Source organism: Arvicanthis niloticus, chromosome 17, assembly GCF_011762505.2.
Source record: "Arvicanthis niloticus isolate mArvNil1 chromosome 17, mArvNil1.pat.X, whole genome shotgun sequence".
NCBI lineage: Eukaryota > Metazoa > Chordata > Mammalia > Rodentia > Muridae > Arvicanthis > Arvicanthis niloticus.
The window spans coordinates 53,726,123-53,738,921 of record NC_047674.1 but is presented as its reverse complement, the minus strand read 5'-3'; the positions used below and the strand labels follow the sequence as shown (position 1 = coordinate 53,738,921).

Below are 12,799 nucleotides of genomic sequence, written 5' to 3'. Positions count from 1 at the left end.
CAACCCCAATAAGCCCGTGCAAAACCCACATAACTCAGTTACAGTGTTTATAAACTGCACGTCTAGATTGGGCAGATTTACTACGAGACTATTCTCCAGCTGTGAGATCCCTTGTTAGTCGAAGCTTCTCTGGGCCACGTGGTTCTGCTCCATCTTCCTTCTCCCTCCTCTTCCTTCATTTTCCTCTCCTCCTTCCTCACTTTCCCCTCTCTAAAACGTCCACCCACACCTTTCCCTTCCACTGCCCAATCACAGGCTCTAGCCTGTCCTGGCAGCGCCTCTTGAGGAAGCAGAATTAACATCAAAGTATAAATAGCACCACGGCAACCCACAACAGTAGTGACCTTTGCTGCCTGGCCGTGGTAAGGCTGCCCTGTCTGTTTTTCAGACTTCTTATGGGCAGGTTGGAGATATTGCTCAGTGGGTAGAGTGCCTACTTACCAGACACCAGACCCAGGGTACCACATAAATCAGGTGTGGTTACACATGCTTGTTATCTAGCCCTCAGGAGATAGAGACCGGAGGGCCGGAAGTCCAAGGTCATCATTCAGCCACACTTGGAGTTTGTCTTTACACACTCGGTGGCTACATGAGACCCTGTCAAAAATAAAAACAAAGCTGGACGTGGGACTCCACTCAGGTGAGCTCAGATCCATGACTGTATTGCAGGAAGGCTTTTCAGGATAAGTCAGAGTGAAGCAAAGTCAGAATCTGTTATTTTTTTTTTTTTTTTTTTTTTGAGACAGGACCTCTCTCTACGTAGTACTGGTTATCCTGCAACTTACTAGGTAGACCAGGCTGGTCTTGAAATCACAGGGATCCTCCTGCCTCTGCCTCCCAGGTGCTAGGATTAATGCTGTGCACTGCCACACGCAGTAGCATGTGAGTTTATTAAGTAGAGAGTTAAGTACAGTCATCTAGAGGAAAAGACACAGAAAAAGGAAAAACTGTACCCAAAATATGAGTGCAGGCTTCTTATGAGAGAGACAGAGCGTGTGTGTGTGTGTGTGTGTGTGTGTGTGTGTGTGATGTCTTTACAGGTATCTATATGATTCTGGGCTTTCTGAGCCACGTTGCTCAACGGTTGTGATCACAAGAGATTTAAAGATTAAGTTCAGCACATTCCTCCCCCTCTCTCTTTAGGCAAGTTTTCCTAACAGGCTGGCTTCCAATTGGATCATCCTGCTTCTACATCAGGAATGCTGGGATTACAGCCATGTACCACACCAGTTTTATGCAATGCTAAGGAACAAACCCAGAGCTTGATGATGTAAGCACGCACGCACGCAAACAAGCAAGCAAATGTTTTTACCAGCTCTGCTCCATCCCCAGCCCCTTTTTCTTCTTTTAAAGAATTTCCTTCTTTGCACATAAAATTGTTAAATGCCTTTTCTGGAGTATTTTGTTCAGGTTTAAGGACGAGACAGCAACACTAAAGATCAGAAACATTATAGGTAATCATAATTTATTCATGATTCTTGTTGTTGTTATTGTGTATGCATATGGCTGTTTTGCCCGAGTATATGTTTATACTTAGTGCCAATGGAGGCCAGAAAAAAAGGGGTTGGGTTCTTTGGATCTAGAGTTACAAATGGCTGTGAGTCACCATCTGGGGGCTAGGAATCAAACCTGAGTTCTCTGGAAGAGCAGCCAGTGCTCTTAACAGCTGAGCCACCTCTCTCCAGGCCCTTATTTGTTGTTTTTAGCACCCTTGTTTTGAGAAATCTTTAGGGAAATGAATATTTATTTATTTATTTATTTAGAGACAGGGTTTCTCTGTGTAGCCCTGACTATCCTGAAACTCGCTCTGCAGACAGACCAGACTGGACTCACAGAGTTCTGTCTGCTTCTAGAGTGTTAGGATTCAAGGCGTATGACCACCACACCTGACTGGACCATTATTTCTGTAGACAATTTTGGCTTTACCAGTTGTGTTGAAGTTTCTGGCTCCTAACCAAGATTCCAGAGGGCAGGGTTTAGGGCAATGACACAGTGGTTAAGCACACTGGTTGCTCTTCCAGAAGACCTGGGTTCAATTCCCATCACCCACATGGTGACTCACAACTACCTGTATCTCCAGTTCTAGGAGAGTCTAGCCCTCCTCTGTCACCAAATGTTCACACAGTGGATATGCATCCAGGCAAAACACCCATATGCATAAAATAAGTGTAAATTAAACAAAAATATTCCAGAGAGCAGGGTTCCTTTTCTTCCCATGTGCCCCTAATTTTCTCTGTCTTTTTACACCAATCCATTCAGGTGGCCTGAGTAGGGACTTCCTGGAAGTTAAAAACTGAACAGGTGGGACTGAAGAGATGGCTCAGTGGTTAAAAGCACTGACTGCTCTTGCAGAGGTCCTGAGTTCAATTCCCAGCACCCCCATGGTGGTTTACAACCATCTGTCATGGGATCTGATGCCCTCTTCTAGTGTTCTAGTGTGTCTGAAGACAGCCACCGTGTACTCATTTAAAAAAAAAAAAAAAAAAAAAAAAAAAAATCTGGGCAGTGGTGGTGCACGCCTTTAATCCCAGCACTTGGGAGGCAGAGGCAGGCAGATTTCTGAGTTCGAGGCCAGCCTGGTCTACAGAATGAGTTCCAGGACAGCCAGGGCTATGCTGAGAAACCCTGTCTCGAAACACCCCCTCCCCCCAAAAAAGCTGAGAAGGCAGAAGGAAGTCTTTGAGGAACCAGGCCAGGCCTTGTATTTTTGCTTTTGAGAATGTCCCCTACAGACTTGGGTATTTTAATTGGTATTTTAATACCAATACATGGTATTTCCCATGTTTTGGAAAGTTCAGGAGGCGTGGCCTCGATGGAGGAGGTGTATCATTACCTTCAGTTTGACTGCAGTTCAAGGCATGAGTTCAGTTTCCTTTCCTGGTGGACTGCCAGAGGCTTGTTGCTTCACATCCCTGCCATGGTGGATGGACCCTTACCCCTCTGAACCATGAGCCAAAATAAACTTTCTTCCCTAAGTAGCTTTTGGCCTTGGTATTTTATCACCACAGTGATACCAGTAACTAATACCTGAACTTCTGGTTCTCCTGCCTCTTCATGCTGGACTAGCAGACTTACGTGGTGTTAGGACAATGGTTCTCAACCTTCCTAATGCTCTAACCCTTTAACACAGTTCCTCATGTTGTGGTGACCCCCACCACCACCATTTAATTAATTAAACTGACTGTACTTTTGTTTCTGTTGTGAATTGTAATGTAAATATCTGATATGCAGGTTATCTGATAATGCGACCCATGTTAGAGTCATTTTACTCTCAGAGGGGTCGAGACCCACCAGTTGAGAACCACTTTGCAAGGGGATCAAACCCAAGGCTTTGAGCATGTGCTGAGTCAAAGAGCTACAACCTAGTCCCTAGATAGAGTTTTTTGTTTGTTTGTTTTTGTTTTGTTTTGTTTTGTTTGGTTTTTTTCGAGACAGGGTTTCTCTGTGTAGTCCTGGCTATCCTGGAACTCACTCTGTAGACCAGGCTGGCCTCGAACTCAGAAATCCGCCTGCCTCTGCCTCCCAAGTGCTGGGATTAAAGGCATGCGCCACCACCACCCGGCCCCTAGATAGAATTTTAATTGTAGGTCCTAAGTGGCCATGGAGTGCCCTGGAGCCCCTGGGTAGAGAAATACAGACCAACAGAGGAGGAGGAGGAGGAGGAGGAGGAGGAGGAGGAGGAGGAGGAGGAGGAGGAGGAGGAGGAGGAGGAGGAGGAGGCAGCGGCTCGATGCTCCCAAGTCTGGCCAGAATCCGTTAGTTCTATTAAACTCTCACCAAGGCATTACCTGTATACTGCCCATGACCCTGCTTGACCCTTGGTGTGTGCAGCATTCTGGTTCTTGACACAATGGCCTGATTAACTTAATGCTTGCATATGGAAGACTGTAAGGGTTTCCAGAATGCCAAGTATGGGCATTTTTTTAATTGACCTTGGGGAAACAGAAGGTTAGATTGGTCTCCTCATAGCCTGCTCTTCCCTGCCCCACCCCCACCCCATTTCCTCGAGATTATGGGAAACTCAGGTCTGGAAGTACAGGCCAGACCCTTTGTTAGTGGTGGTGTTAGGGTGAGAGTCTAGAGCCTGGGAGCCCTAACAGGCTGTCCTTAGTCACCAGTCTCCAGGAGGCTATGTGCAAACATGACCACCTAACAATAAAAAGCTGAGCAAAGAAGGGTGTGTTCAATGTGTCCACATGTTGAAGGAGGGAAGAGGAACCCAAGGCCACAGTGGTTCTTGGCATGATTTTAGGTTTCAAACAGAAAGTGTCCTGGCTTGCTTTCTATTGCTGTGATAACAGTAGGACCCGAGGCAATGTTCAGAGGCGTTTACATCTCCTAGTTTATCATGGAGGGAAATCAGGACAGGACCTGGAGGCAGAAATTGAAGCAGAGGCCATGGACGATGTTGCCTGATGGCTCGCTCTTTAGGTTCGGCCCCAGCTACCTTTCTGGGACAATACTCCAGGAGTGCTGGAGTCCAGAGTGAGCAGGCTCTCCCATCAGCCATTAATCAGGAAATGCCCCCACAGACTTGCTTACAGGGCCATGGAACAGAGGCATTTTCTTTTAAGATTTATTTTATGTATATGAGTACACTGTCACTGTCTTCAGACACACCAGAAGAGGGCGTCAGATCCCATGACAGATGGTTGGGAGCCACCACGTGATTGCTGGGAATTGAACTCAGGACCTCTGGAAGAGTGGCCAGTGCTCTCAACCTCTGAGCCATCTCTCCAGCCCACAGGCATTTTTTAAATTGGGGTTCTCTCTTCCCAGATGTGTCTATATTTGTGTTAATTTATCAAAAATGAAGCAACACAGAGGGAAGAGGAGTGCACACTTGAGCAGCCCTGGCTAAGGTCCGCCATAGAGCTCACTGTCTGAGCTCCACGATTTCTTTCTGGTGATCTGAGGACTCGGAGGGTGGGGCAGGGGCGCCCCTTGATAACCCCAGCCTGAGATTCCTAGGGAAATTCTAATTGGTTGGGGATCCTTTATCTCAATAGTTTGATAGTCAAAGGGAGGGTCGATTTAGGAGATCTTCCCTGCCAGGAAGATTATATCACCACACAAGACTCAGCCAGGAACGGGAAGAAACTGTTTTCTGGCAACATTCTTTTTTATTTTTCGATTTAATTTTTTTTCTTACTTACTCACTTTACATCCTGCTCACTGACTCTCTCCCTGTCAACCCCTCACATGCTCCTTCCCCTATCCCTCTATCCCCATGTCCACTGAGCTGGTGGGGGCCCCTGGGTAGCCCCTCACCCTGGCACTTGAAGCCTCTGTGAGGATAGGTGCTTCCTCTCCCACCAAGGCCAGACAAGGCAGCCCAACTGGAAGAACACATCCCACGGGCAGGAATCAGCTTTTGGGACAGTCCCCGTTCTAGTTGTTCAGGACCCACATGAAGACCAAGCTGCACATCTGCTACATTTGTGAGGGAGGTCTAGGTCCAGCCCATGCATGTTCTTTGGTTGGTGGTTCAAACTCTGAGAACCATAAGGGTCCAGGTTAGTTGACTCTGTCTTCCTATGGAGTTCCTATCCCCTTCGGGGGCCCACAATCCTTCTTCCTAGTCTTCCATAAGAGTTTCCAAGCTCCATCCACTGTTTGGCTGTGGGTTTCTGTGTCTGTCTGAGTCAGCTGCTGAGTGGAGCCTCTCAGAGGACAACAAGCATAACAGACTATTGTTAATAGTGTTAGGGATTGGTGCTTGCCCATAGATGGGTCTCAAGGAGGCATTCTTACCAGCAATGAAAATGCTAGAGGCAGGCTAAGGGGATCCTGTAGGGTGGGTTATTGTGGGACAGGATGGGAAGGAGGTGGACAGAGGAGTTGAGGCCAGGATGGAGTGGAGAGAGACAGAGGATGAAGATTAAACAAATTCCTTGGACCCAGCCACTGTCTTTCCTTGCCCCTGCCCCCCTGCTTGATTTCCTCATTGTTAACAGACACAATAGCCTGTTTCCTCTCTGGGTCTCCCCAGCACAGGGACTTGGAGCTATTCCCTGGTTGCTTGAGACAAATTGGGAAGGAATATATCTGAAGCCAGCTGTGGAAACTGAGGCTGGAAAACACACAGTGTGACATACTGTGTCGGTGGGGATGGTTGTGGGAGTTGGGCAGTGTCACAGCATTCATAGGTATTAAGCTTCAGGTTTGTAGTTTGGGAGTTCTCAGAGGGAGCCCTCCAAGCCTGCTTTTTGTCCGCTTTGTCCTGTTGTGGTTATTAACTGACCAGGCAAAAATGAAGATATTCTAAAGAGACACTTGTGTCTCTCAATTTAACAGACTCCTAAAGCAATGGAGCCTAAAGAAATGAAAAATTTCCCAGCATCCTTTGTGAGCCACCATGTCCAACTTGTATCTTTTTAATTGTCCCACTCTTTTGTCTGCATCATCAAAACCAGGAACTTCTCTCTGGAAGCTCTGCAAGCCGAGGCTGGAGGGACCTGAGTACAATTCTGGAGAGATAACAACCCACACAGTGCTGACCCTGGTGCCACGGCATTCCTGAAGCTCCCCGAGAGACAACTTGGGAAACGTGCTTTGAGCCCAGCATTGAGGAGCTTCTCAATTAGGTGAGGCTCCTAGACGCAGAACTGGCTCATAGTGAACTCCAGTTTTGTTTTATTTTGTTTTTTTCCTAGACAGGGTTTCTCTGTGTGGCTCTGGCTGTCCTGGAACTCACTCTGTAGGCCAGCCTGACCTGGAACTCACAGAGTTCACCTGCCTCTGCATCATGACTGCTGGGATAAAAGGTGTGCCCCACAGCCACCAGGCTTACTCCAGTTTGTTGTTTGTTGTTCTTGTTGTTTGTTTGTTTTTTTAATGTGTTAGTGATGGTAGTGTTTGGGGACCTTTTAAATTTTTTATTTTAATCTTATTTTATTATCCAGGCTGGTCTTGAACTCATGAACATGACACCAGCAGGCCTTAAACTCTGATCCTCCTGCCTTCACCTCTGAAAGGCTGAGATTACAGGCATGCATCGCTACACCTGGTTCTTGCTTTTCTTTCCATAGCCAGAAATGCTTTGTCTTCTATTATAGCATAATCTCCAGACCCAGTTTCAGGAATGTGAAACTTTAAAAAAAAATGACTATTTTTTTTAAATCCATACATGCACGTAGTGTATCTTAATCATAAATATCTCTAGCAACTCCCCCCAGCCCCCCAGATATCCCTCAACAGCCCTCTTCCCATCTTCACACCACCCTTTTGTGTGTGTATAACTCTAGAGTCTGAGTAGTGCTGCCTGCTGCAATGTTGACTGATCTCATCGGCTCAGATTGTGGAGGTCTTGTGCAAGTTGTGAGTTGATGAGTACAAAGCCATGTCTTGTCGTGAGACAGCGTTGCACAGCGTTCCTTCTCATCCCCCAGCTCTGACGTTCTTCCTGTCTCCTGCTCCGTGATGCTGCCTGAGTTCTGGGTAAACATAAATATCCCACATAAGGCTGCACGCTGAGCTGTCACTCATCCTCAAAACGCTGATGAGTTAGGAGAGTCTGCTTTAACTGTTGCCCATTGAAGAAAGAAAGCTTTGGGCTGGAGAGATGGCTCAGTGGTTAAGAGCACTGGCTACTCTTCCAGAGGTCCTGAGTTCAATTCCCAGCAACCACATGTTGGCTCACAAGGATCTGAAATGGGACCCGATGCCCACTTCCGGTGTGTCCAAAGACAGGGTACTTATCTATGGGTACAAGCACAAATATTTATAAGGTGGTTTGACGGCATTTTCATTTATCAAAATAACAATTGTAAGTTTCCCAGGAAGGCCTGTGACCTTCAGAACCATGGGCATTTGACCAAGTTTGAAGTGCCAAGCTTGAATTTCCTCTTGTGAGAAGTGTTGGACCTAAAGATTCAAAACCAGGAGACACACTCATGAACGGGATTCGTTGCAATAACATGAGATTTATTGATGATAAGATGATAACCAGTATATTGGGGCTCCTCTATGTGCAGGTAAGAGGAACCTTGAATTAAAGCTAAGGGCAGCTTATATACCATTTTTACAGAATTTACAAGGGCAGTTATACAATTACCTCTTAAACAGTAACCACAAAGGCTAAATTCCAACAGCCCTTCCCAGGCCGGGTTTCTAAGTAACTCAAATTTGCATCTTATCTTTTACAACAAAAAGATCAGCTTAAGTGGCTTCTGTTTACCCAGGTATACTGTGCATACTGTGCTCATCTCTCTGATAAACTCCTATCTTGGGTCTTTCTTCCTGAAATGTTTGTTAGAGTCTTTGGAATGTGCTTCTCCCAGGATGTGGCTTACTGGGAGGGGCGGTTTGCAGCTAATGTTTGAGTGTAAGCTGAAACTCAAATTTAGGATCTCTTAATTTTAAGTTCAAGCTGGGACCTGAAATTACATTCTTACATTCAAATTACATTCTTACAGAAGCAATCCTCAAATCCAAGGAGAAAGTGGTTGGTTGCTCCTGTAACCTCCGTGCCAGTATTGCACACAAGGGGCCTATCCTGCCTGGCGGGTTAATGCGCAGTGTTCCCTCCGAGTCAGACTGTATGACTTTCCTCTCTCAGCAGCCTGAGAAGCCTTCCATTACTGTGAAAGCTAACCAGCAAGGAATAATGGGAATGTGACCCTCTTAGGGGAAGGTTTAATTGGGACTCAGGAGGCCAGACTCTGCTACTTCAAAACTTACCTTTTTGTCATGGTGATTATTTCAACTGTCTATTTTTGAGAAACTGTAGACACAGAGGTCTCTCGGTAAAGCTGCCCTTTTGTGAAGGAAAGGAAATGTTCACTTGTAAAGTCTTTTGTATCAGGAAGACAGCTATTCTAAAGAAACTTTTACCACAAAGGTTTCTTTCTTTTCTTGCAATGAGAGCAGCCTGCCACAAGGTCAGCAGTGCTGCTGCTCCTGAGTCTTTTATCTACATAACAAGACAATCTATTCTGTGTGACTTTTTTTGTGTCTCAGCCTCCCCTGGTTTGGCGATTCTGAAACTGGAGTCACAGATAGTTGTGAGCCATCATGTGATGTCTAGGATGGTACGTAGGCGTCAGTGCTTACTTACATCCTGACTTCTTTTTTAAGAACTCACATTAGTCCTTATATAATTAAAATCTGTGTCACCTATCAATCTGTTTTCAGATCAGTTTTAATTCATATACTGATCAAAGAACCTAGAAAAGACAGGGGACACAGTAATATTTTGTCCTCTATGCAGAACCTCAGGCAGAACTTACTGTTCTCTGAGGCACAGTTAAGAAATAGTAAGGAGGCCGTTTGTGCCTGGAGTAGAGAGTAAGGGAAGGCAAGAAGCAGAGGCTAGGGACTGGAGAGATGGCTCAGTGGTTCAGAGCACTTAACTATTCTCGCCAAGGACCTAGATTTGGTTCCCAGCATCCACACGGTGGTTGACAGGCATCTGCAATTCCAGTTCCAGAGGGTCTGGCGCCTTCTAGCCTTGGCAAGCACTGCATGCATGTGGTGCATAAATATACACGCAGACAAAATGTTTATATGCATAAATTAAAAGAAAGAAATAGAGAGAGACAGTTAAGGGCACTGGATGTTCTTCCAGAGAACCTGGGGTAGCTCACAACTGTCTATAAAATTCCAGTCCCAGGCCTTTGCAGGTGATAGCTAGACCCTTTAAATATGTGTGTGTGTGTGTGTGTGTGTGTGTGTGTGTGTGTGTGTGTTAATTTTAGTTTGTTTCGGAGCTGGTTTCGGGGGAATGAAATCTGGGGTCTTAAACTCAGCTCCTCTCCTGAACCATCCCACCGTCCCCACAAATTCCACTTTGAAAGAAAAGCTATGTAGATTTACTGATGAGTGGGGACAGCACCAGGAAGCAAGGGATCTAGGAAAATACCCAAATCACTGGATATATGAAAATTCCAGTTACAGAAGACGGAAAACCTGGGGAATGTCAGTTCTGGGGTGCGGCCTGGCCATTTATCCAGTGTGATTCTGATTCTCTCCCTCAGGTCCTTCATCTTTTGAATAGCTGTCACTGTTTCGTCCCTGCAAGGTGGAGGTGAGAAATTGAGCAAGACCAGGAACTCAAGACTCACCTGTTTTTTGCTAGGTATCCGCACAGCAGCAGGGACAGGGGCTTGGGGGAGGGGTGTGAGGGGGAGGGTAGGGTAGGTAGGACAAGCTTGCGACTACTGAACCACATCAAGGCAAGTAAGAGAGAATCGTGCTGCTGCCTGCAGATCTCCACTCTCACCTCGCCACGTTTGTTTCTAATCTTTGATCTTTTCTTCCGTCGGGCCTTTGATACTGATGGGGATAGCTAATGACAAGAGAAGCGACCATATTCCCGCAGCTTTGAAGTTTGCAAACACTTCATGCATACTCTATAAGTTCTCTAAAAGAACAGAACGGATGGGATGAACATGTCAAAATTAAAGAATTTAACTAAACCAATTAGGAGACAGAGAGACGGCCAATCCAGCAAAAATAGGATCATCTGCCTTGGCCACGCCTCTTTGACGTGTCGAGTCTTCCTCTGTCAGTTAAAGTAATCAGGGCAGTTCTACAGGAGAGGTTGTCTACTTAGATGATGTTTATTTGTGGCAAGTTGACATTAAACCAACCATAATAGCCACCATCTGCACTGACTCCAGCCTTAAATTACAGCTGCTTTCTGAGGGGAGAGTGAAAATTTTAAAACAAAACATAGGGGTGGCAGAGGCAGGAGGATGTTTGTGAGTTCCAGGCCAGCCAGGGCTACACAGATAAACCCTGTACCAAAAAAAAAAAAAAACCAAAGAAACAAAAAACCCAGGTCGTACACCCAACCAGAGATAGCTGGAAATACATACAACTAAATATTTATGTATATGTATATACACACATACATACTTGGAAATACACACACATTCTATACATAACCATCCTTTAGATTAAGGCAGGGAAATGACTGGAGCCGGTCTTGAACTGTAAGTTCTTCTGTCCTCCGGTAGGCATACAATCCAGCTCTGTGTAACTGTGCTCAGCTGCAACAAGAACTGTGCCCCCCACCCCATCCTCTTCCCCCAAAGGGCCCAGCTGAGCCTCTGCAGGTCCTGGCTGGCTTGGCCACTGGAGTGGTACAGGTAGGGGTGGGGGGGTGGGAAACAAGTCTGAGCACAGCTTAGCTCCATCTGAGGTGTCAAACACATGCTGTCCTCTTCTGTGATTCCTCCAGCTCTTCCTCTACTTCCAAAGGTAACACCTGAGGTGACTGGATCCCAGAAGAGTTCACATGCTTCAGGTCACACAACTAGAAAGTACAACCCGACGCTGAGGTCTGCCCCCACCCACCCCATGGGGAATTTCTGCACAGGGCCCCTCCTTTCTTCTCCTAAGACGGCAAGAGGGAGCAGCTGGACCGAATATACCAGGTGCCAGAACACAGCTGTTCCCTCCTTGTCCCCCACTCCACACCCAAGCGAGCTGAGCTGGGTGGAGGCTGAGGGGGGTGGGGCTCCCTCCTGCTGTCCAGTGATGCTGTAGCCACCGCAGGCAAATGCATCCTGAAATTGATTCTGAGCAGTTCTGACTGGTGAGAGCTGCCACGGACGGGTTAGAGCTGGTGAGCGGGAGGGCAAGGAGTGAAGGCTTCGGGTCAGAGTATGCAAAGGGAGGGAGGAAGGGAGGGATTAAAGGAAGTGGGTACTGGAACCCGCACGAGGTAGGCCCTAGCTTCAGGCCACCACCCTCCAGCCCCGGGCTCCGTTCCCTTCTGTGGTAACAGTGAGGGAACCCCCTGAGCCAGCTTTCATTCCAGTAAAGAGCTACACCAAAGTAAAATTAATCCATGAGTTGAAAGCCGGGGGAATGCAGAGTTATAAACTGAAGGGAGGACTCCGCACCCCCGCTTTGCCAGGTGAGGTAGGTGCCGGAGGTACAGTCTAGAACCTGGGTTCCCTTTGCAGGTCCAGGTCCTGCCATGCCCGTCCCACTGCTCCCGTTGGTGCTTCGATCGCTGCTCTCGCGCCTGCTGCTGCCTGTTGCCCGCCTGGCCCGCCAGCACCTCCTACCCTTGCTGCGCCGGCTGGCCCGCCGACTGAGCTCCCAAGACATGAGAGAAGCTTTGCTAAGCTGTCTGCTGTTTGTCCTCAGCCAGCAACAGCCACCGGATTCTGGAGAGGCCTCCAGAGTGGACCACTCCCAGAGGAAGGAGAGATTGGGCCCCCAGAAGTGAGGCTTTGGGTCCTGGAAACAGCAAAAGTCCATCGAAGTACTGTTGGAGCTGGTTAGTCCAGGCATCAGCACGGACTGCAGAATGCCCAGTGGGCGAAGACAGGGCTGAATGCAGGAGGGTTCTGACCCGAACAGCTCCCAGTCCCCTAGCACCTAGCAGACTACAGAGTGTTGATTGCCCTTCCTCCTGGGGCAGCTCCTTCTGCCTTATCTCTGGCCTCCAGGGTGGGCCTGCAAATGGAGTATCAAGGTCAGTTAAAGTCGATTCAAGACTGTTTAGCTAAGAGGTGGTATTTAAACCCAACCTGTCCAGTCTACCTTAAAAGAATATCTTGCTTCCCTTTAGAGACCGAGTACTTTCAAAGCTTAGTATGCAGCAAGTTAGTCAATAAATGACAGTGTGTTGTTATTGGTGGTGCTGGTGGTGGTTTGTTTTTGAGACTGTTTTATGTATACCAGTCTGGCCTTGGGCTCCTGAGAACTGAGAATGAATGATCTGATCCTCTATGACTTTACTTCAGAGACGCTGGCGTTACCGGCATCCACAACATCCAAGCCCAGTTTGGGTGGTACTAGGGATTGAACCCAGAACTGTATGCATGCTAGACAAGCACTC

At 47.1% G+C, this 12,799-nt stretch overlaps 1 protein-coding gene across 5 annotated transcripts; it reads left to right on the top strand.

The window, feature by feature from the left end:
- Nucleotides 1-411: 411 nt before the first annotated feature.
- On the top strand, nucleotides 412-12,572 carry Mymx (myomixer, myoblast fusion factor). 5 transcript variants are annotated; one of them, XM_076915267.1, is made up of 6 exons: nucleotides 412-640; nucleotides 6,417-6,587; nucleotides 7,248-7,976; nucleotides 9,978-10,078; nucleotides 11,186-11,381; nucleotides 11,916-12,572. In XM_076915267.1, exon 6 carries the CDS (start codon nucleotides 11,930-11,932, stop codon nucleotides 12,182-12,184), a length of 255 nt encoding a protein of 84 aa, XP_076771382.1. In that variant the 5' UTR covers nucleotides 412-640; nucleotides 6,417-6,587; nucleotides 7,248-7,976; nucleotides 9,978-10,078; nucleotides 11,186-11,381; nucleotides 11,916-11,929; the 3' UTR covers nucleotides 12,185-12,572. The 5 variants fall into 5 exon arrangements, with proteins under 5 accessions (XP_076771382.1, XP_076771385.1, XP_076771383.1 ...); XM_076915270.1 differs by lacking the exon at nucleotides 7,248-7,976 and having other exon boundaries at nucleotides 11,206-11,381; XM_076915268.1 differs by lacking the exon at nucleotides 7,248-7,976.
- The last annotated feature ends 227 nt before the right edge of the window (nucleotides 12,573-12,799 follow it).

What these genes read in the sequence shown, in the direction of transcription:
- Mymx (XM_076915270.1), top strand. Translation starts at nt 11,930, where the DNA reads ATGCCCGTCCCACTGCTCCCGTTGGTGCTTCGATCGCTGCTCTCGCGC.